A 24,885-nucleotide genomic window follows, 5' to 3' on the forward strand; every position below is an offset into this window, starting at 1 on the left:
ATGAGAATAACTTGCTGAAATTTATAAATTTCATTGTGGTGGTCCCAACTACCATTTCTCTCGGAATGGTAGAAGATGTGTGTAACAATCCAAAAGAAATTCAATGGATGCATGTAACGACCCAGGAGATGTGTGTAACTGTGGATGAATTTCTTTAGCCCTTAGAGAATATTGTGAAATCCCAAAAATATTTCACAAATTGAGTAACCAATTAGGTTTTAGTCTTTGAGTATAGTTGGATCCTAACCCACTATGGTGACAGAGTTACCTTACTATTTATTTAAAGCATTTAAGAGTACAAGTTTTCAAAGCAAATTGCACCATTAGTCTCGGGTGAATATTTAGAATTTTATAGTGTAATGTGACTTTTCTCGTTTCCCAAATGAATATCAATCAAGAGTGCATTTTTATTTAATTAAGGTACCTAGGAATCAAATTGCACGAAAAGAATTGCATCACTAGACTCGTGTGATTATTTAAGATTTTATAATGCAATAATAAATTTCATAATTCTTTAGGTGAATAGTAACACCCAGTATAGCAACATGTAACAACTAGTTTAAACGATTGTCAAATCTCCATGTAGAATGTCCAAATCCACTTAGAATCACTAAGATTACTTTTTGGTCGGATACATGATACAATTCCAGCCATTCATTGGAATATTAATAGGACACTTGTCATATGGAGAATGAAGTATGATAGAATGAAGGGTAAATCAAGCAATGTGATCATGCTACATAAACTATACACTATTTTGACCAACCAAAACACTATTTGGTCAACCAAAACACTATTTGGTCAACCAAAACACCATTTGGTCAACCAAAAGAGTTTTTCAACTCCAATGAAATCCCAAACCATCTGAATTCAACCAAACCCTAAATCCCATGTGTTGGCTGAAACCCTAAACTTGGTTTCGAGACCCTAAACCACTTGGTTTTGATTAAGTGTTTAATCACAAGGATTAATTACTTCTACATGCTATTAATCATCTGATAATACACTCATACACATTTAACAGCTCTTTTATATCTTGATGATTACATTGGGCCAAGAAAGTCTTGATTTTATTTTATATCTTCAAAATTTGGGTATGGGACTAATAATGAGGCGGAACTTAGGGCCCTTATGTGTGGTGTGTGGTTTGTTACTTTGCAAGGATTTGGGTTTTTGGTTTGTTGAAATTGAATGTGATTCAAAATTACTTATTAATTGGATTATTAATAAGAGATGCATGGTATGGTATTTGTGGGATTTTTGGGAGGAGTTGTTAAATGCTCTTCAAGGTTTTACTTACACGGTTTCGCAAAAATTTAGAGAAGGGAATAAGGTGGCAGATTTTTTGGTTAGGCAAGGGGGGGAGGGGATAAATTTTACATATGATGGATCCGATGAGTTACCTTGTCGAGTGTGTGGTTTACTCTGTTTGGATTTTCTTGGTTTACCTCTAGTATTCGGTTTTAATGATAGTTCATAGTTATTTTATTTTTGTTTCAAGAAATAGGCATGTTTAGCTTTATTCATTCTGGTTATTTAGTTTATTGCTTTATTTGTTTAGATTATTGTATAGGTTGGTTATTTTATTAAGTTGTTTTTGATGCCTAGGATGGTTTTTATTAAATATGTGTAAATCCCAAGTGTTCTGCTTGTTACCACGGTATTCTTCTACCATAAGCAAGGGTAATCAATAAAATTGGGGTACCGTTCTCTTCTCTAAAAAAAAAAATGAAACTTTTAATTTGGATTTGATCCAACCAAAACTTTGAAGGAAACCCTATCTATACCCCAATTTGAGCCCACTCAATTAGGTCCATTTATTTGCCCACCGAATTCACCTATAACGCAAGTTTCCTGAGGAAGTTTCTTCCACCTTCCAAGGCAAAGTTAGCACTGACAGGCTACTCATGGCTAGCCTAAAAAAGGTGATTTGATGGCAAGTAAAAAATCCTACAAAATCAACCCCATCACTTGGCTAGACAAGCAACAGATTTTTCCGACCCTCACTTCAGCCATTTTCCCTCCACTTTCACAAGCAACCTCTCCCATCAAAGTGTCATGACTTAACCCCAAGTCATTCCCTCCTATTCACTTCACGTCACTCACCATTTCAGCCCACACTTAGCTAATTTCACCATCCTTTCCTAGAGCAAACCAAGAGCAAGAGTTATTAAGAAAATTTTCGGGCAGTTGGTTCTAGCCTTGCAGCCTTTGTAAGTTGTCTTTCTATGGCTCAATATTTTTTTATTTTGTTCCATTTTGAGTCTAATTTACGTTATTATATGTTTGGAAATTTTTCACGGAGCTTTGATTGGTGAAAGTTTGGTTTGATGATGCAAAGGTCTAAGTGGTGACAGTTTTGATGTTTGTGTGAAACTTTAGAAGTTTTGTTAACTTTATAGTGAGATTTTGGGTAGATCTTTTTTTAGTGAAGTGTTAGCATGTTTATATACAAGTTAGGTTTGGATTTATAGCATGTTTATATTTTTGGAAAATATTTTTGCATGCTTTTCAAATGTTAGAAATTGGATGACTTAAAAACAGTTTCTGTTTTGGGAAAGTTGTAATTTTTCATTATAGAAAATTGATCTAATGGCTTTGATCTTCACATATGTTGTTCTTAGGGCTTTTATCTATGTGCTTAGAGTTTATTTTTGTAGAATATTGGTTTAGATCTTTGATGGAATGCTGTTATACATGCAAGAGTTTGTTTAAACTCAATTTAGAGGCTATCGGGTATGAGTTGTTGTTTGGATGAAATTGTTGCCAAGTCATGCTAGATTTAATGCTTTGACCAACTTAGAACTGGAATGTGAGGTATATGGTTAGATTTCTTGAAGATTGATTTCACCAAACCGGAAATCGGATTTCTAGATTTCAGAAAGCAGGATTCATTCAGGTTTCATCCTACGTCATAATAATCGGACTAACCTGGGTGAACAGTCCTACTTCTTCTTATATATATATATATATTAAATTTAATGATTATTTTTAGATTTAAATATATTCTTTTAATTACTTTATTAATGTAGAATAGATGAAAGCCATGAGTGATGATTAAATATTAGTAACTAAATATAAGAAGGATAATAAATAGGAGAATTAGTACTATAGTGTATGGCTTGCTTTTATTTATCATAGTCACAAATGCATAATGAAAAAAATGAGAGAAGTCATAATTAAATCTTGTAATAAAGATATAACCATTCTTACATTGAGTTTTATTGAGAATCCTAATCAAACGAATGTTGATTCACCGGACCACAAGACTACTAACAATAGGAGTCCTCATGAAGTTGACAAGAAGAGTCCATCTGAACTCAAACTTGGAGTTGATGTGAACGATGTTACGAAATATACGAAGACTTAGTTATCAATTATTTTGTAAAGTCTACTCAGTGTTTGAGTATGATCTTGATTGTGCAATGATTATTATATATAAATATACTCACACAACTCTTGAAAGTTAAGTTAGGAGAAATATATTTTACAAACATAAATGTTTCTGACTTGGTATCAGAGCCATTTGACTCACGTCTCCCTTGCCTTTTCTCATGGCCTCGTCACCTTCTTCTTCTTCAATCCTTGCTTCTGCTTTGCTTCCCCAATCTCCGATTCTCCCATCTACTTCTGTTCCTTTGCATCATGTCATCTCTATTAAATTAACAAAAGACAATTTTCTGCTTTGAAAAGCCTACCTTGATGGTTCTCATCCTGCTCCTTCTCGGGTTCTTGTTACCCTCACTCCTGCAGGCACACTTGAATCCACTCCCAACCTAGCCTTCTCTGTATGGGAACAATAAGACTAAATTATCCTCTCCACCTTAATCTCCTCCCTGTCAGAATCTATTGTCACCCAGGTTGTAGGACTTTCTACCTCCTGTGCTTTTTGGGAGGCTTTGTCCTGTATATTCTCCTCCACATCCCATGCTCGCATGATGAGTATTCGATTTCAACTTTCTACAATAAAAAAGGGTGCTATCTCTATTACCGACTACTTTCACAAAGTCAAGAGTCTTGCAAATACCCTTGCGGCCATTCATCAACCGCTGCATGATTATTAGATCATCGCTTACCTCTTTGCCAACCTCAACATCGAATATGATCCTTGGTTACATTGGTCACCACATGTATTGAACCAATGTCTCTTGAGGATCTATTTGGTCACCTTCTTTGCCATGAAATGCGCTTGGATCAGCATCACTTTGCACTAGATCATGCCACTCTTGCTACCAATCTCACCACCAAGAACCCTCCTACCCGTGGTCGTGGCAATTCTGGTGATGGTTTTTCTTTCATAGGTCTACCTCATGGCCGCGGTGTGATGACCCAGACTTAGCTAAGCCCTTGATCATATTTTATTGTAGGTCGGTGCATGGTTGTTGGGCCATGCAAGGTGGTGAAACCTATTTAGAAACTTTGTTTTGATGAACTAGGCATCAAACCCCACAAGGGAGGCCCACAAGGCCCATGCAAGTTTGGCCTTTATAGCAATTTAGGATTTAGAAACCCTAGAGGAATTAGGGCACACGCTTAACCCATGTCCTTGGTTCCATTTATCATCCATTGAGACCCATATTAGGAGCAAATGAACCTACACATAATGTGAGGGAAGGGAGGTGAGAGACTTTAGGGTTTGGAGCCCCACACTCCTTCCCTAGGATCTCTACCTACCTTTTTGCCACTTGTCATGCATGCAGAGAGCCTTATTTGTAGAAATGAACTTTTTGACACACATCACTAGTTAGGTATAGCTTCTAGAAAAAGGAAATGATAGACAAATAGGGAAGTGGCACGTAGGGCAAACCAAGAGACAAAAAGGGCACGGCAACCCTAGAGGGGGATTCTATTTCTAGAAGATTTGGCCAAGTGTCATGCATGCAAAATGAAATTATGAAAAAGGGAAAAAGATGGCCTTGGGCAAGGGCAAAATCTTGCATGAAAAGGGAGGACCTACACACCTAAGAGCTTTTAGAAGAATTTTGTGAGAGGCAAGGCAAGCAGACATGTGCATTGCTACCTACAATGACCAATCACACAATGTCCAAGACATTGGTAGAAGAAAGATTTTCTTGGGCAAGAGAAGAGCATTTCGGCCACCAACACTAACACACACTCAACATGCCACATGGCACACATGCACACTTGTAGAAGATTAAGGAAGATCTTGAACGGAAGAAGGACGCTTTTGCCACCAGGTACAATGAATCAAGACACTAGATGAAGGGGAAAAGGGGGAGATAGAGTTTCAATTTTTGAGGAGCCACGCCACTTGTCCAAAAAGTTGCATTTGGTTCCCAACACAGTTCAATGATGAAAAAGGGGAAAAGGTACACAGTTTGGATGCCAAATGGCATTTATGCAAAAGAATTTTAGCCTTTCAAGAAGGATCACATACCTATAAAAGGGGAGGAGTCAAAAACATTGAGGTCCTTTTGTCACTTGGTGAAATTTTCTTGAGTCATTCGGCCATCTCATTTTCTCTCCATTTTCATCACTTTCTTATCATCCAAACACCCCCCCCCCCCCCCCCACTATCATTCCATTCAAACACCATTCCAAGTTCATGCCAAGTCGGAGACACCATCTACAAAGGAAAGCTATGCAAGGTGAGGAACCAAACACTCTTTTCTTACACCACACACATGGCCAAAGGGAGAAAGTTTAAGCTTCCATGAAGTTTTTCATGAACACATGCTCAAACACACACACGAACAAAGAAAGAAAATGACTTTTGGATTTGATGAAGTTTCCCAAATGAACACACACACACACCCTCGAGTAGTTAGGTTTTTTTTTTTTTTTTGAAGGAATGAAGACCCAAACCTCATTTGCTTTAAGCTCATGTGTATGACATCTTTGAGAGGAAGAAGGGCCACAACCTAAGCACTTGTTTATACTAGAGTTTTTGGTTTCATGAAAGTTTGGACATGAGGAAGGGAATTCGAATAATTGAAGACTATTCCTTGTCTTGAAGATAAGCTTCATGAGCTAAGAACATAACACTCACTCACACACACACACGGATTAGGGTTTTAAATGATCGGTTCTAATGAATATTAAACTATATTTTCAGCATGATTATTGTTGGATATTGGACTTTTTATAAGTAGACCTTTAACTTACTCTCAGATATTACAAGTATATGATATGTAAACTTACTTGGTTGTATTTGATTTGATGACACTTTATCATGTCATGTATTCGGTTCATTGAGTATTTTTTATTATGTTATTTGTTGATTGATAAATTGTTATTTGATTTTCACCATGCAAATGAGTTGTGATGCTACACTTAGCACTCGGATTCACATGTTATGATGCACATGTTGGTATTTGATGCCTAACCGAACTGTTAGAAATTTTAAGTTCACAAAATGATTGAATATTCATATGTATATTCACATGCATGATTCAGGCATGTGTATGTTTATTAGTAATGCTAACCTAGTGTATTAGAAGATTCTAAGTTCATGTAAACATTGAATATTTGTGTATACAATTATTGGTATGTTTTGGAAATGCCTATGTTTGATGCATTATCAAGTATATTATAAGCTCCAAGTTCATAAAGTAAATAAATATCTATGCATATGAATGCTTGTTTGTTTCGGCCATGCATAGTATATGAGGTAGTGCAATCGCTTTGTTCCTTGTTTGTTTGTTAAATGTCATCATTCAATTGAATGAGAGCATAGTTGCATGTTAATATTTTTGAGCTGTAACGCGGAATGTATATGGGTTTTTTTTTTTGATAAACCTCACTCTTGTTGGAGGAAAACCGTGGAATACAATCAACACAAAATCACAAACCAAAACCAAAAAAACATACAAAACAACCCTCCCCCCAAAAAAAAAGAAGCTAACGAAGCCAACAAATTTGATTTCTAATACAAGAAAGCCCCAGTTTATCTAATCTGATAATGCCCCTCAAAAGACTTGGTAAACTTTCACCCGTGACAAACCTTCAGTTTAGACCCTCTTCACCTCTTCTTGTGAGATAGTCCATGGCTTGGTTGCCTTCCTTGAATCAATGTACCACCTAAAAATTAATACCTTCCAGTTCATGTAGAAGAGTATCCCAAAAATCCCATAAGTACCACAGATTGCAACGACAGGTAGCAAGCTAGACCACCACTACCTTGGAATCACATTCCAGAATAACCTGTCTACAACCCAACTCTTTGCATAGCACCACCCTTTGCAATAATGCTCTCAACTCAGCCTCAGTGTTTGTGCCGAAATCGAACTGAGCAGAAAAACCTCCTTGTATCTCATGCCTATGATCCTGCAACACTCCTCCACCACCACATCTTCCTGGGTTCCCTCTACAACTACTGTCCACATTTAGTTTCAACTACCATCCGAGCTTTGCAGCTCTTTGCCACAGACACCAAGTAAGAATGCTTGGTAGTAAACCAATCAATAAACCCCTCTTGGTGGATTTTTTTGCATAGGACATCCAAACTTCAACTCGGTTCCACCAAGTCCTTGCATGCAAGCAAGATAACCCTAGCGCCATTGCTGCCATGCGCCAAACCTTTTGTGCACCTTCTCCTGACGCAAGGACATGGTCCAATGTTTTCATCTTTGGTGAGCTATAACAGTCACATTTTGAAGTTAGAACTACTTTACGAGACTGGACTCTGTCACCAATGGATAAACACCTAAAATGGGCTCTCCACATACAAACCGAAATATGTTTTAACAAGTGCTTATTCCAAATCCAATCCATCCATAGATGTTGCTCGCCCTTGACTCAGATTAATTCCCATGCACTAGCCGAAGTGAACTGATCATCATGAGCTGACTTCCACACTCACACATCATTCCTAGGCCTGATTGTACAAGAATTATGATGCACTTCAGCCCATAGCTCCTCCCTTACTAGTTGTTCTAACAATTTCAAATTCCAAGTATCACCAGAAACAAACATCATTTATTTGCAAAGAAGGATTCCCTACCATATCGACCATATCGCATAAAGGGCCATCCATAAGCCATCTATCAAACCAGAATGAGGCCCGACCCTCCCTAACCCTGACTTTGGTAGCTTCACATCCAGAAAAACTGAAACCATAGATCTCTAGAGCCTCAATCCAAACCTTCGAATGTCATCAATGAAAAATGTCTTGCTTTCCCATATTTAGACATAAGGAAGAGAGACCACAAAGAATCCATAGACATAAGACGCCAAGCTAATTTCATGTGCATCACATGTTGTATTTCCGAAACATTCCTCAACCCCAAACCTCCCTCACTAGTTGGCTTACTAATCCGAGACCAAGCACACCACTTAGTTTTAGCTTTCCCACTATTTTCTCCCTAAAAGAAAGTAAAAAGAATTGAACTGGTTTTTTTAATAACCACCTTAGGCATATTCATAACAGCAATCAAGTGTGAGGCCTTACTAGAGAGTATATGTTTGAGCAAAATCAACCTCCCCCTTGCAACAACAACACTCTTTTAGCCTACCACACACCAGCAGAACCCTAAATATGTCACTGGAAAATGTCCTTCCACAAAATCAGTTAGTTGCTCCAAGCCACGCCTCTTTGCTGCACAGATGTTCAGTGCATTAAATATTGTCGACTTCTCTTTGTTGATTTTCTGTCTAGACCATTTTTCATAACAAGACAATGTACTTACAAGTCTTCGCAATGATCTCTTTTCACACCATTTAGGAAAATCAAGATGTCATTCGCATACAAAAAATACAAAATTAGAGGGCCTCCCATGGGAAGATAAAACTTGTGAATACAACCATCTTCAAAATGCTTTCGAAGGAGTCTCTATAGAACTTCTTGCATCAAAATAAACAAATATGGAGATAAAAGATCACTTTGCCGAAGTCCTCTACTAGGCTGGCAAAACCTTTGTAGGACCCGTTCATAATCATAAAATACCTTGGAGATTTCACACACTCCTCCACCAATTTGCTAAACCGGTGAGAAAAGCCACACCTTAAAAGACCCGCGAATAAAAAATTCAAATATACCCGATCATATGTTTTTGCCATGTCAATCTTCACCATAACATTCCCTCATTGAATTTTTTTTATTCATAGCATGGACCATCTCTTGGGCAAGATAAATGTTTTCAAAAATATTATGCCCAGGTATGAATGCCCCTTGTTCAGGAGAAATCAACCGAGGCAATAGGCCTGTCAAACAGGTATGAGGACAATATATGACAAAGCATAAAACCTCAACAACTCAGCTCCATCAAAGAAATCCCTTACCGCCTTCACAACATCATCCTTGACAATATTCCAACAAGAAATATAGAAAGAGGAACCAAAGCCAAAACCAAGATTGGGCTACTTTCCTACATAATAGAAAAAACCACTGCCTTAACCCAAGTTCCAACTTGGTAACAAGATAATCGGCTTCTGTCTCTTTAGAATAATCAGATTTGAGGTGAGACTCCAAAGACTCTAGCCTCTCTTCTAATTCCTTAATATTATGATTGACTTGACCAAACACAGCTTTATTCCAAGCTTGAAGTTCCATCTTAGTTCTCTTCAGCTTGCCATACCCAAACTATATGCAGGTTTTGTCCCACACCTCTTTAACGAAGCTATGAAAAGAGTCATGTGAACACCACATTTTTTTGGAATGGAAATGGTGAGGGACCATAACTTGTGACCACACGTGTTAGTCTTGCCACCATGGGGCTATGATCAGAAGACTTCCATTTGAGATACTCCAATTTTGCCATTTCAAACTGTGCCAAAAAGGTCAAGTTAATAAGCGCCCTGTCTAGGCGAGCCTATCAGACAAGTGGTTACCATGGTAATTCAATTCAACATGGCCACAAGCATCAATACAATCGTTAAATTCATCCATCGTTTTCCTAGATCTAGGACACCCTCCAAGTCTTTCACGATCCTCCCTTATACTATTAAAGTCCCCCATAAGAAGCCAAGGGTGATTCATAGTACGAATTGTCATCAAACACTCCTGTAAATTTCTACATTCCAACTTATTGCATTTAGCATAAATAAAAGACACAAGCGTCCATGTAGACTCCAACACAAACGATCGCATCACCGTCTGATTAGAAACACCCACCACTTCAAACACATATGGATCTTTCCACAATATCTGAATTTTACCCCCCATTTCTTCAATACATTAGTAACCATTAAAACCAAGCAAACTTGCTAGCTGCTACAGTTTATTTTCTCTTGCAAAAGGTTCAAAGAGAGTGACAATGGTCCCATTATGTTTACAAATCAAGTTACGCAATGTACATCGAGAACTACCTTATGTTCCATGCAAGAATGGAGTCTGTCATAAATTTAATTTTGCAGTGTGGATTGACACTCGTTGAGAGTGACGAATAACCTAGGTTGTCTTTTTTAAACTTAACACAAAACTTTGCAAATTTTTAGACTCATACCCCTTGTGCTTGACTAATCCTACAAGATTTTCCTCATCCTCTCCATTTGTACCATACGATGCGGGATCACTTGATTCTTCCAAAGATGTAGGTCACAAACTGCTTTCCATCTCAAGCACTTCAGAAACCCCCTGTAGTGTGGCCACGATCCTGACTAGACGACATATGAGAACCTTCGATAAGAGTAAAATCCATTGCAGGAACCGGCTTTGTACCATTCTTGCTACCCTTAGATAACGAAACTGTTTCTAAATCTTTTAGATCCATTGTGGCCCCTATTTGAATTGAAGAAAGCTCTTCAACATGTTCTTCACATACAGGAACCTTCCAACATTTTCATTTTCACATTCTCCTAATCAACCCTTGGAACTTGCGCATCCTTCTCCTTCATTGACTACACATCATTTCTTTCCACTATCATGTCCATCTCAACCCTATTGTCCTGCATTTCCTTCATCCCATCATCTAGCACACCTGTTCTCCCTGAATTTTATTAGACTTTTGTTTCTTTTGCCAAATTTTTCTCGCACCCCCCTTAGCATCATCCTTTCCATGATACGATGCCTTCTCCGACCCTACAAATAATTGAAGTATACCCTTGTCGACAACATTTTTTATAGTAGAAACCCTGTCTTTCATACCTAACCTCCTGCTAGAATTTTTTATTAGCCATCACAATAGGAAAACCCTACACCGGTTCATCAGTAAGATTGATCTCTACACACATTCACGTCCCCCGATGCCCTAGATCTATGAAATGTTGCGTTGTCCATGCCTAGAAACCAGCCAAACCTCATTACCATAATTTGCAAGCAATTAGTTCTATACATATGTAATGGTAATCATGGCAAGAAAATCCACTGTGGTGCTAACGTAGATTTCTTATGTAAATAAAATCCCTTTGTCCATCGAAACAACCTAAAAACACATCCAACAATCAAACGACTTTCACGTGCCCATCCATGCACAAAATCTCGCTCAAACTGTATCTTAACCAATACATGATGGTCATCCATGACGCTACCCATAGGAATATCAAGTAAACCCCATGACTTTACGTTGGCTAACCGAATATCATCAATAGCTGGTCTAGTTCTTACAAACTTTAGAAAAAGTGCAAAATGAAAGTCCTCTACCGCCTTCATCATCTCTAGTTTTGTGAAGATGAAACTTGGTTCACTATCCACATTCACTGGATATCTCATCGGCAACTTGAAAGTAGAAGTCGTCGTAGCCTTATAAATGACTTACACACGATAAAGAACCTTCATTCCCTGCAGCATCCCCCACCGATGAAGGGGGCAGTGGGCGCCGCCATGGGCTAACCCTAGGTGAGGAAAACTAGAAACGACCAAAAAGGAAAACCCGAGTTTTAAGGAGCATTTGTGAAACGTCGCCTCAGAATGTAAATGGTTGCATATAACTACGTGATGTATGTTTTGCATAAAGTCTTGGCATTTATGAGTACATGTTTCATGAAAAGAACAAGGTATCATGGTTCATGTCACATACATTGGATTTGTCAATCATTTTTAAAAGAAATGAGTCAATAAAAATTTTTTCATGACCTAATTGCTAGGATAAGAGAATGCCCTAGTAGAACTCCTCTGTCCACTCGTCGAAGTATAGTCGATGGACCTTAAATGATTCATAAAGGGAAAGGATACCAGGGCGAGGTTGCACCTAAAACTAGTGGGTGTCATATGGTGAAGGTGAAAATGTGAACTATCATAATAAGTATGTTTTAAGTATAAGACATAGTCACCTCGGTCAAAGTGGGCTTTTGGTTGATGTAGTAATTTGCGGGAAACACATAGTGAGTAGAGGAACCATGAGGTATCCAATCATAAGTTTAAGTAAAAAATAAGGCCTTGAGCTCCAAGATATGTTCTATTATGTGAATGATCAAGAACTCAAGCTCATGTGTTATATGTTTAAGAACCAAGAATAAAAGGATGAAAAGACGTTTTTTGAAAAAGGTCAAAGGTTTCTTTTACATGTTATCTTTTGAAAAATTTAAAGTTGCATAAGTCAAGTTCATGTCGATACATTCATTATGGTTTGCTCTTATATGCTTACGATATTTATTATATGTTACTTATTTATTTACTGAGATTTCTCGAAATCTCATTGTGATAGTTTTCACTACAATTCCTCACCTGAAATGGTAGAAATTGTAACTGAATCTCAAGAAGGTGACCATGAGGAAATGCAAGAGGCCAGCTCCCCAGATATGTAGGGAGACCCTGAAGAGCCGTAAGAGCTCATCGGAGCCGTCCATATTGGATAGGTTGAAAGCTGTCGACTAGTTTATCACTGAAATATTGCAGCTCTTTGAGGAGCTAAGAAAGATTTTGAACAAAGATAAGGTCAATTAGGAATGGCCTAGCTAGGTCGTATTTTGATGAGGGATCATGGAGACAATGGAATAAAGAATGTGTTTTTATAACATTTTAGTGATGGTCCCGTGGTTGGGGAGGTTTTGAAAAACAACTATCTTTTGCAAGATTTTTATGAAACTAAATCTTTTGGGATAATTGCACTTCGGTCTCATGATATTTATTTTACCACCAGACCCATGTAGTAAAAGAATTTTTCCACTAAGAATTACTGCATATTGCTAGAATTGCTAGAACAATAAGTGCATTGCATCTTATTTGTCATGTAAAAGGAGTACGTAACCTTGAGTTATATGTCCCAATGCTTCAGTCACTGTCCAATCCCAAATGGGGGCTGGGGGCGTCACATGCCGTCATGGTGGTTGTGGTGTTTTGAGGTCTACTCCCACAACTTGGCTTGTATGTCCAGTTTGTCAGAAGGTTGGTCACACTACTATTCCGTTTTACTATCATTTTGACATGTCTTTCCAAGGTTCCTAAGCACCTTCCACTCAAGCTTACGTTGTTGTGCCTCATCAGTCTACAGACCCTGCCTATTACCTGAACACCAATGCAACCAATCATATCACCTTCGACTTTAGTAAGTAGACATTAGGTGTCGAGGAGTATTGTGGGTCTAATTAAGTGCATGTTGGCAATGGTCAGGGTTTGCCCATCCATCATATAGGCTCCTCTTATATCTCCTCTCCCTTTAGACATTTTTTTCTTCATAATATTTTTCATGTTCCCAAAATTTGCAAACACTTATTATCAGTTAGCCAATTTACTAAAGATAATCGTGTCTCAAGTGAATTTCACCATTCCTATTTTTATGTGAAGGACCTGGCAATAGGGATTGTCCTCCTGTGCAAACCACTTAAACAAGGCATCTATCCAATGCTTGGTGGTGCCTCTAGTTTGTCTCCTCCTCAAGCTCTTGTTGGTGAACGTGTCTCTTTTTCCCAATTGCATCATTGGCTTGGTCACCCTGCCCTTCGTACTATCCATCATGTTCTTTTCCAATTCAGTCTCCCATTGGCTGGCTCCAAAGAGTACCATTTGCTCGTCATGTCAACAACCAAAGAGTCATAGTTTACCATTTTGTTTGTCTACCAATGTCTCTTCTCACCCTTTAGATTTAATTCTCATTGATGTATAGGGCCCAACTCCTATTTTATTGACTAGAGGCTTTTGTTATTATGTTTCATTCTTGGATGACTAGAGTAAATTTTGTTGGCTTTTATGTATTACTTCCAAATTTGATGTACACACCACTTTTCTTAAATTTCAGGCAAATGTTGAATGCCTTTTTTATTGCAAAAATAAAGTTGTACAGTCTGACTGGGGTGAGGACTACAGACCCCTCTTTCACTATTTTATTCTGTTGGGATTTTCCATCGTTTGTCATATCCCTATACTCACTAACAAAATGGGGTTATAGAAAGAAAACATCGTCATACCATTGAAGTAGGCCTTGCCCTCATGACCCATTCTTCCATGCCCTAACATTATTGGGCTGATGCATTTGAAACTACAACATTTCTTATCAATAGGCTAGGCTACCAACCCTCGTGTTGTATCAACTCTCCCCTTTTGAGCATTTATTCAAATCAGTCCCTAATTATTGCTTTCTAAAAACCTTCAGGTGACTTTATTGGCCTTGTCTTTGTCCCTACAACAGTAACAAGTTAGACCCCCATTCCTTCCTTGCCTTGTGTATTCCTTGGATATAGCCCACAATACAAAAGGACATAAGTGTCTATACCTTCGTATGGACTGGACTTATATCTCTAGGAATGTCATTTTTTATGACTCAAAGTTTCCCTTTTCCATTTCCTTCCCTTCAATTAGTCAACCTAATTCCAATCCACTTCCATAGCCCACTGGTGCTGTCCTAACCTCCCAACCTTTGGCCCCTCCACACCCCCTGGCCCAATTACAAACACATCCTCTCCATCTTTCCCGCCCTTACCCGAGAGTTACCCTACTACCGATTCACTAGTTTCATCCTCACCTTCACAAATTGTATCTCCCATGGCTGTCACCTTAGACCCACCTACACAAGTTCATTCTATGACAACTTACTCAATGAATTAGATTACCAAGTCTCAGATGTTCAATGATGGCACAGTCCGGTACCCCTTGTACTTACCACTTGCTCTGTTTTTAGTGAACAGGAACCCTTCTCTTATATTGTTGCCTCCAAAGATCCAACCTAGCATGTAGCAATGCATGTTGAGTTTCATGCTCTCCTTAGAAATGGCACCTGGAAGCTTGTTCCTCCATCTCCAAACATGAACATCATCGACTGTTGTTGGGTTTTCAAATTGAAGTGGTGCGCTGATGGCACTATTGAATGGCACAAAGCTTGTTTAGTGGCAAATGGATACGATCAACAAAGTGGACTTGATTTTGAAGACACCTCTAGTCCTCATCATAAAACACACAACTATTCAGTTCATTCTATCCACATGGCTGTTAGTTTCAACTAGTGCATTCGTTAGATGGACATTCAAAATGTATTTCTTCATAGTTTTCTTTGAGAACATGTCTACATGCAATAACCACAGGGATTTTAGTATCCACAATTTCCTCACCATGTATGCCATCTCTAGCGTGCCCTTTATGATCTTAAACAAACTCCAAGAGCTTGGTTCTCAAGACTTAGTACAAAACTTCTGCAACTTGGGCTTAAAGCCTCAATAGCAAACTCTTCACTATTCTATCTCCACAATTATAACATCTCTATCTTCATTTTGATGTGTGGACAACATCATTTGGACGGGTTCTTCCTCGCAAGCAATTGATTCTCTACTTTGTTTGTTGCAAGCAGATTTTGCCTTAAAAGACCCAGGATCTCTTTATTATTTTCTGGGCATTGAAGCACTACATACTGATTCTAGTCTAATGTGACAAACTCAACGTTCCTTCCCTCCCCTTGAGTTTGAGGGGGCGTATTGAGAATCCTAATCAAACGAATGCTGATTCATTGGATCACCACATGACTACTAATAATAAGAATCTTCACAAAGTTGACAAGAAGAGTCCATCTGAACTCAAACCTAGAGATGACATGAATGATGTTGCAAAAGATACGGATACTTGGTACGTTATCAATTATTTTGTAAACTCTAGTCAGTGTTTGAGTTTGATCTTGATTGTGCAATGATGATAATTATTTAGAAATATACATACACGTACAACTCTTGAAAGCTAAGTAAGGATAAATATATTTTACAAACATAAGAGAGCGTCGAACTAGTTTTTTTTTTTAGGAACAATTGTATTAATCACCGAAAGATTACAATAAAGATGCAATATACGAAGGGACATCCTCAATATCAACAAGGACATCAGTAATATTAAGTGCATCTCTAGCTAGGCAATGAGCCAAACTATTGCAACTTTTAGGAATAAAATCAACTGAAAAAGAATCAAATCTCTGCAACATTTGCTTAATATCATTAATCAGTAAACCAGTTTGTGTCCAGTTTGCTTTGTTGCCTTTAATATCATTTGTAACATTCAGTTCATCCCCTTCAAGCTTGATATGTTTCAGTCCAATGCCAATAGCCAACCTTGCAGAGTGCAAAGCACCAAACACCTCAGTCAAATAAGGATAAGGAAATAGAGGCCTATACAACCTCATACAAGCTATAACTCTTCATTCCCAATCATAAATAATAGTCCCAATACCCACTTTGCATTGCACTTTATCCATAGCAGAATCCCAGTTGATCTTTTGTACACATCAGCAGGGGGAGCTATCCCCTAGTGAAGCTGAGGTGTAGCATTAGGAGGATTAGTAGCATGCTCAGAGGAGAGAACAAGAAGGTCTTTTATTATCTGAGTAGCCTGTCTCATAAGATCAAGATGAAGACTAGAAAAAGTTTGGTTAAAAACCAAATCATTTCTTCTCCTCCATAATTTCCATGCCACCATAGCCAATTCAATTAATTTGCATGTGGTATGCAATTACATGCTAAAGAAGTAGTCATCCCAGCCAGACGCAGCCCATAAGTTATTGATCGTTGGCTTCCATTTGATTATATAAAATAAACGATAGTTGCAATCGTGAATATATAAGTATTGTGCAATTATTTTAAAAAAATTGTGAATAAATATGAGAATTATATAAAAAAATTAATTTTTTAATAATAAATTATACTTTTTTTTAAAATAACTGTATAATACTTTCATATTCCACAATTATATATATCATTATTATTAAAGTAATGCAATTAATAATGATGATATCATATTAACGTGTATCATTCATAGGTCATCATCGCTTCGCGAAACTTAATTCTTTTCTCTATACGTCCAGTAATCATACAACAATCTCAATCGGAAATTGTCTGTTAGAAATATAAATATTAAAATTTAAGATTTTTTAGATAAATAATAATTTCACGTAATGCTGTAATAGATTTTTAAATTCAAGCCTCAATATGAACCACATATTAATACAACCTCAGATCGAATTTCCACCTAGCTACAGCTCCGTTCCTACTCATGATGTTTGTATTGGCCGATCACTTTGAAGTCTACTGTTAATTTTGTCCCGAGGATAAAGTCGAATCGAAAACATCATTAAAATCAACCAAGCTCACGATGACGACTTCATGATTCCTAAAATTATATGTTTTTTTTTAAAAAAAAAAAAATCATTTATATATATTAAAAGAGGATCAGGTTAAAAAGAAAAAGAAAATTTATAATTATGTATTGTACAAATATCATGCATTTTTTTAAATTAATTAAATAAATATAAAATAATTAATTTTTTAATAATAAATTATACTCGTATTTAAAATAAATACACGACATATACACATGTCATTACTATATATACATGGATGATGCTTAGTCCACCGAAGTCCGTTTCTCCCGAGGAATTCTAACAATTCCATTTTAATTTTTAATTTTTACCTAATGAGTAAATAAATATTTTATGATAATGTTCTGAATTGAAAAAAAAAAAAAAAAACCCCATTTGGACTTGTCGGTATCATTTCTCATGCTACACCCTGTGGTGGTGCAGCACAACTCGACCATTACCATGTCTCTATACTGTCAAGTTGTCAACAACAGGAAGGGCTTTCACATGCCCTATATAACGAACCCAAGACACTGCCCCTAACATGATTCCACTATCGGATTCTGACAAATAACTCCTCTCTTCTCTATTCTCAAGTCTCATTGTCTGTCGTAATTCCAAGGAAAGAGGTTTTGGTTCTAGGCAAGCTATGAATTACATGTGGGCTTTCATAACCAGTTGGTTCACACCCGCCTATATCTTCCTCCCCCTCAACCTCATCATAGCCACCATCTTTCTCAGATCCCGATTCGGCTCTCAGAGAATACCAGAACAGAAGCAACTCGGTCGAGTCACGTCCGTTCTCGACCGAGTCAGGTCCAACAACTTCTCCCTCTACAAGTTCAAGCAACCCAACGCAGACCCAATCGCCGATCACTTTCTGCTGCCTACGGGTCCCAAGCACGTCAACACCCCGTATCCCATTCCGGATCATCCTCCGACCCAAATCGCCGGGCCTCCTTTCCTGTTGGAACGCCTCAAGTCCATCAACCTCTCCTCTCTCTATCCATCCGACTCGTCCGCCAGGGAAAGCGAAGTTCATCACCCTACGGATCTGAACACGGACGCAGACCATTTGGTGAGGCGGAGCAAGTCGGACAAGGGCGTCGTCGGAGCTCATGAAAGGCCAAGGGAGAAGATAAAGAAGTCTATGAGCGAGAAATCGGCGGTAGGGAGCTCCGAGGAGAAGGTGACGGCGTCGTTGGAGGATGACGAAGAGGTGGACGTGAAGGCCGATGATTTTATTTACAGGTTTAAGCAGCAGCTGCGGTTGCAGCGGCTCGACTCTCTTCTTCGTTACAGGGATCGACTTGCTTAAGAGGAACTAATTAAATTAAATCGATAGTTTTATAATTTTTCGTTTGCGCTTTCAGCTGATTATACCCAATACTTGTTGGTCTCCCATGTCAAGATCGTGACGGTATTTCGGTCATTTCATCCCGTAATGGATAACTGAGCATGGAGAATGGCAGTGAGAATTCAACCAAGTACTGCATGGACCTTCTGCTCTCATGGCCAGCGTTTCTTCTTCGACGAACGTCGTATTTGATAGAATTCCGAGATAGGGTCATATTGGTCATTTTGAACCTATATATCTGGTTTAATATTGGGGGTGATGAAACGAAGAGTACTCTATATAGAAGGTTTAACCAATTAGTGTCTTTACTTTCTTATGTAATCGTTTGGTACTTGCTTAAAGTTACTTTGCATGCATGGTCATGGATGTTGATGTAAAATGTCCCCAATGGCCAAAATTGCATTGGATGCGCTTAAATTCTGTGGGTGATCATTTCTGTCATTTTCTTCCTGTGTCATGTCAATGAGGAGAGGCAACGTATGAACGTCACATGCATTATTGTTGAGGAAGGCGCAGGCGCACTATCATTCATTTCAATGCAGTAATTATGAGTTCATGAGTTCCTCCAATAAAAAGATTGCACCCATGCATCCTCACGACCTTAAAACGCCGATGTGTCTCACCAAAATACAGCTATTTTAATTATTTTCTATTCTCTTGAGTAATTTTACTTTTTTTCATGAAGTTTCTAACAAGAGAGTTTTACTTTTATTTGTAATAAATTCTTCATTAATTCTTTTTAATACATTTGAGAGAGAGGAGTTTCGAACTTCATATCTCTGTTTTGGAGACTGGAGATTATATCAATCAAATCACATGCCTTTGTTAATTACTCATTAGTTATCCGCCAAATGGTACTTAAAAACTCAATATTATGAAAAGATAATGAAGAATTAAATATCTTAACACTTTTTATATTTTTTCCATTAAAGGACACAATGTTACATAAAGTTGTCATCCAGAATATTATATATATATATATATAGGAAGTAAGGTTACACATAATCGTACATTACGCAAACGTCATTAGGTGGAGCCTCGTTGTACTAAGGGAGGCCATGACTCCCTCCAATCCTTTTTTTTTTTTTTTTTTTTTTAAATCATATAATAACCCTTAAATTTTTATGCATAATTTTACAAATATAGAAAATGCACCCCCTAGAAAATTATAATCTCCATATGTTCTCTAATGTTTTTTTTTTTTAAAAAATCAATATACCTAAAAATGTCACTCTCTAATTTTTTTTGTAGTCTCAAAATTTTATTTAATTTCTATATATTATCAATTTTCAAGGATGAGGCTTTTCTAAAATTAAAATTAAAATTAAATTTAAGAGAAATAATAAACTTATTAAGAATTCTAAAGTTTTTTGTTATACAATATTGAGTTTCTTAATATGGAATCTAAAGTGAAAATATAAGAAAAATTATTTTAGGTCAATGATCTATATGAAAAAATAGTTGGCAGTTATGTTTTTATAATTTTTCAATCTCTTTTTAATTTATATAAGAGAACTAATGTTTGCAGTCCTAGGAATATGTGCAAATCTCACCCACTCTATTTGAAAAAAATAGATAAATCTATGATTCACATAAAAAAATTATTTTTTAATAATAGACTTAACTTTTTTCTTAAAGAGAGTACGTAAAACTTGTATACCCTGTATTTAGTATTACTTTTTACATAAATATGTTATATAATAAAAAAGTTAGCCCCCTCAATATAATTAATGGTTTCGCTACTGAAGGTCATGCAATTTTTTAAAAAAGAATAAGATTTATTATCAAAAACTTAATTTATTTACATAATCTTATATTTATTTACATAATCTTATATTTATTTAATTTTTTTTAAAAGTTATACAATACTTATATATTTTTAACTGTAAATATCATTTCTTAGTAATTATATTACGTAGCTCAAAGAAAATATCGGCCTTTGTCGCTAGCTAGCTAGCTACGATACTTGTATGAGAGTACTATTAATTCCGTTAACTTGGTCAATCGAGTGACTTGCCAAGTTTCAAACAAAACGACCAGATTTGAATACAGGCTAAGAAAAATATAGGTGAAAGAGGTTGGCGTTCAACCCTTTCCGTTACTATCCATAACTGTATCTAACTAGGTGGCTAAAAAGAAAAACTCTATATCCAATCATCTTAATTGGTGGATGATTTCGCGGACGAATCCCGGTCGTATGCCAGCTAAAAAATAAAACGGTGCGTTTTCGTTATGGGCGAGAGAAAAGAATGGCAAAATGAAACGGCGCTTGTAAACTTGCTTTTTTTTTTAATCTCCTTCTCCATAACCCTAAGACGCCTAGCCTGCACGATCTCCTCTCCATCTCTAACCCTCCTTCTTCTTCCTCCATCTCCTCCATCTGGTAGTCTGCAAGCACAGTTGCATTGCACACTGACGTTGATTTTCTCACCACCGATATACATCTCTTAATTATCTCAATTGTGATTTTTGATGATTTCAAATTTTTGTGAATTTAACATGGTGTTCCCATTCAAGGTATTCAAAACTATACGTGCAAGGCCCCTAATGTCTATTTCGAAGATGATATTGCAATTAATTAATCTTGAAGCTGAATTAACTAGAAGTCGGAGAATCATATTTTGTTGATGTGAAAATTAAATAAGGGCGCAGCACTTGGGTGCTACGAGAAGAGTTGTCGCAAAAGTTTTTGTTTGCCTTGTGCAAAGTCTATCCCTTAATGTCGATGGGACACTGTAAGTGATAGAGGTCAGAGCCATGAGCTATCTAAAACTTTGTGATTGTGTTGCTAGTAAACATGAAATCAGTACCAGTAGGAATTGCAACTTTTGTCTCTTCAAAGAAATTGGTTCTCTACTGTTCAGCTCTCACAACTCCTGACCAGGTAAAATAATCTACTAACAGAACTCAATTTGTTCTTTCTTGAAAGAAATCTGATTTTCATTATTCGCAGATACTATAGGAGATTGTTTCTGATTTTGAGAGATTATCTAGAATTACAGTTATGAAAAAGTGGGATTCAAGTGTCACCCATATTATTGGATCTACAAATGAAAATAGGGCATGTAGGAGAAACCTTAAAATATTGATGTGTATCTCGGAGGGAAAGTGGATACTTAGCATCGAGTGTAAGCATCTTTTAGTCTGATTGGAAGAAGGAATTGTTAACGTTGTGTTTTGTACGTCTTTGGGCTGGGTTCTAGCAACTCGAGTCTAGTCCTTTCTACCTGCAGACTTTAAGAAAATAGAGAAAGGGGGAGTCGGTGGAGGCCAGAGAGTCTCCGATGCTTGAGTCAATATATCTCTTTATTAGTTTGTGCGAGAGCTTAGAGAGAGTTCTTAGTACCTCAGGGTCAGCTTTTATACGAGATTTTTGGGTGGAGACAACCCATAACTTGCCTAGGGAGCTCATGTCCTTTCGATTGTTGTTTGTTCATAATTCTTGAATGCAGTGTGGCCCTTGAGATGGCGCCATTAATGCGGTGTAGAGTTTGGGGAGTGGCACCATTAATGTGGCATGGCTCCCTAACTACACTTTAACCTATGAGTGAACATTGTTGAGCCTGTCCATGCCTACTATCAAGAGATTGATGGTCCTTCGCATCTCTCGTCCACCTCTCTGTACAGGTTCTCAAGGGCTAGGCATTATAGGGATGTGTTAGGGCGGCAAGTCTTATCTGTGCCTATCGTTTTTCTTTCCCACATGAAAGTTACTTCACGGGCTGGTTTTGCTTATAAGCCAAGTGCTCTGTGGAGGCCCAGTGAATTTTCTTGGAGAAGGGTCGTTTAGCCAAGTTGGGATGTCCCCCACTTCCAATGAAGTCCCTTATGGGCTTGTTACTTGGGCCTACAAGACGAAAAATCCCTTTACAGTTACCTCTCCAATTCCTCCTGGACTAGTCTGGTGGGAATTTATTCTTGCCTCTATCTTCTTGTTCTTATTTTCCTGTAGTTGCATCTATTGAACTCTCCCACCTATGAGATGTGTAGTCATTACTCTTCCCGGCTTTGTGGCACATGTCAGGCTCTTGGCACTTGCTTGTACCTATATAGGTTTTCATCATTAATGGAATTAATGGCGATTTCTCTCCCAACTTTAGTGGCATGTATTTTGACAGTTAGATTTGGCACTTGATTGTGTCTATTCAGTTCTCCTAGCATTGATGGTCTCAGGCAACTCTTTCTCTCCACTTCGCATTGTATAGTGTGCATTGCAAGATTCATGCTTGTCACTATGGCCTCATGGGGTGCATGTGCTCCCTCGACTTCAGATCCTAACCTTTGCTAGGGCCTATTTAAACCCACAACCCCATCATCACTTAGAGCCTACCTTAATTTTTTGCTTTCGCCTTCTTTCTCAAAATCCCTCGTGCTTCTGTGTGTACTTTGCCTCCCTTCCTTTATCTTTACATTCTCATGGCTCCCAAGAACTCTCCACGCTCTGCTCTCAAAAGCTCCAAGCATGACAAACCCTCAGTCTCCTCACGGGCCCTAGGGGGCTTAGACCCTTCCGAGGTTCGTACTGAGTCATAACGGTTCGACAGGCTCTCCAAGTGGTTGGTGGTGACTCCTAACAAGTTGGAGTCCCTGAAGTCAACCTTCAAGGTGCCTGACATAATCCAATTTGTGGTGTTGGTGCCCCAAATAGGAGTAGTGGACTTTGAAGGCTATGCCTTGAAAGTAGCCTTGTATCCTAGCATTTTTTTTTTTCACCAAAAGGAGGGCGGCAACTCCGGCACTTTATTAATGAATGCTCACTTGTGATAAAGGGAAACCATGGTTACAATATCAGCCAATCTAAAAAAATTTAAAATCCATAAAACCATTCTAAACATGCCTATTTTTAAACCAAAACAAATCACAAGTTTACGTGTAACAACCTACATTAAAGACCAACTCTAAACGACTCTCAATTTTGGCAACCCACATAGATCCATTCGCAAAATTACTTTAAGCACATGAGGAATATTTCCTTGTGTAAACTCTTCAATACTTCCACTACTGCCCATTCTCACAAGCCAATCTGCCGTAGAATTTCCTTTTTAAAAAACATGTTGATATTGCACATTCATCTCATTGAGAAGATATATAATTTCTTCCTAAACTTCTTCCAAATACCAAACATTACATTGACCTTCTTTTAGCTAATTAACAATGAATAGAGAATCCAACTCAAGGATAATATTATTAACTCCATATAACTTGCAACATATAACTTACAACGTCTCAAACCAAGAAGAAGCACCATCAACTTAGCACGATTATTAGAACCAATACCAATATATGTAGCAAACGAAAACTGAGTAATGCCATCATGAATTCATAACATGCCACCTGCACCAGATTCACCTGGATTATTAAGACTGCTACCATCCACATTTAATTTAAACCATCCCCAACTTGGCTTATGCTAAGAAATTGCATGCACTTGTTTTGGATGAGCTGGAGTAATCGGCAACTGCAACTCTTGCAAAATAGAAATGTCCCAATTATTCAATTGGTTAGAAACTCTCAATCTACTACCAACCCAGCCAATCCAATATTTAACTTACCTCCATAAAGCATCAAAATTCTCCCAACAACCTTTCGAGTAGAGCATCTCCATGACCACAAACTCCAAGTTCAAATCACTGGAACCAAACCAACCAGATTTTTGACCTATGAGAATTTTTTTTGTTCTTCTAAACCATGCTTCCACTGTTTGTGACCAAGATTGATTAGGCACTTATGGAATACCTAGAAAATTAGAGCAAGTCTTCCATAGTTTCACAGCAATTCTACCCCCATGTAAAACATGATTTAAATCTTCAAAAGCACCCTTTTTGCAATATTTACATTTGGAAACCACAGGACTGCCAATGTGCCTTATATGGTCATCTATGCTCAAACTCTGTGAAAAAGCTTTCCACATTGCAACAGAGAATTTCTAAGGCAATGCCGAATGCCATAACCATTCTGACCATTGTTGTTTTGGAGCAACTACACGAACCAAATCCTAAGCATTTGAGGAAGTAAATTTACCATCCGAGTTTCACAACCAAATTAAAATATCATAACTAGTTTTAGTTCCCCATATCTTAGACAAAATCTTGTCTGAGAATTCGCGCCCCACAAGTCACACCAAAAATTCCACATCTTAGCTGTTTT

At 37.6% G+C, this 24,885-nt stretch overlaps 1 protein-coding gene across 1 annotated transcript; it reads left to right on the forward strand.

The window, feature by feature from the left end:
- Window positions 1-17,867: 17,867 nt before the first annotated feature.
- Window positions 17,868-19,229, forward strand: LOC122304360 (pathogen-associated molecular patterns-induced protein A70-like). Its single transcript, XM_043116589.1, has one exon. The coding sequence runs from the start codon at window positions 18,031-18,033 to the stop codon at window positions 18,697-18,699; it is 669 nt and encodes a 222-aa protein (XP_042972523.1). The 5' UTR covers window positions 17,868-18,030; the 3' UTR covers window positions 18,700-19,229.
- Window positions 19,230-24,885: the final 5,656 nt, after the last annotated feature.

The sequence above is a fragment of the Carya illinoinensis genome, chromosome 3, assembly GCF_018687715.1.
Source record: "Carya illinoinensis cultivar Pawnee chromosome 3, C.illinoinensisPawnee_v1, whole genome shotgun sequence".
NCBI classification, from domain to species: Eukaryota; Viridiplantae; Streptophyta; class Magnoliopsida; order Fagales; family Juglandaceae; genus Carya; species Carya illinoinensis.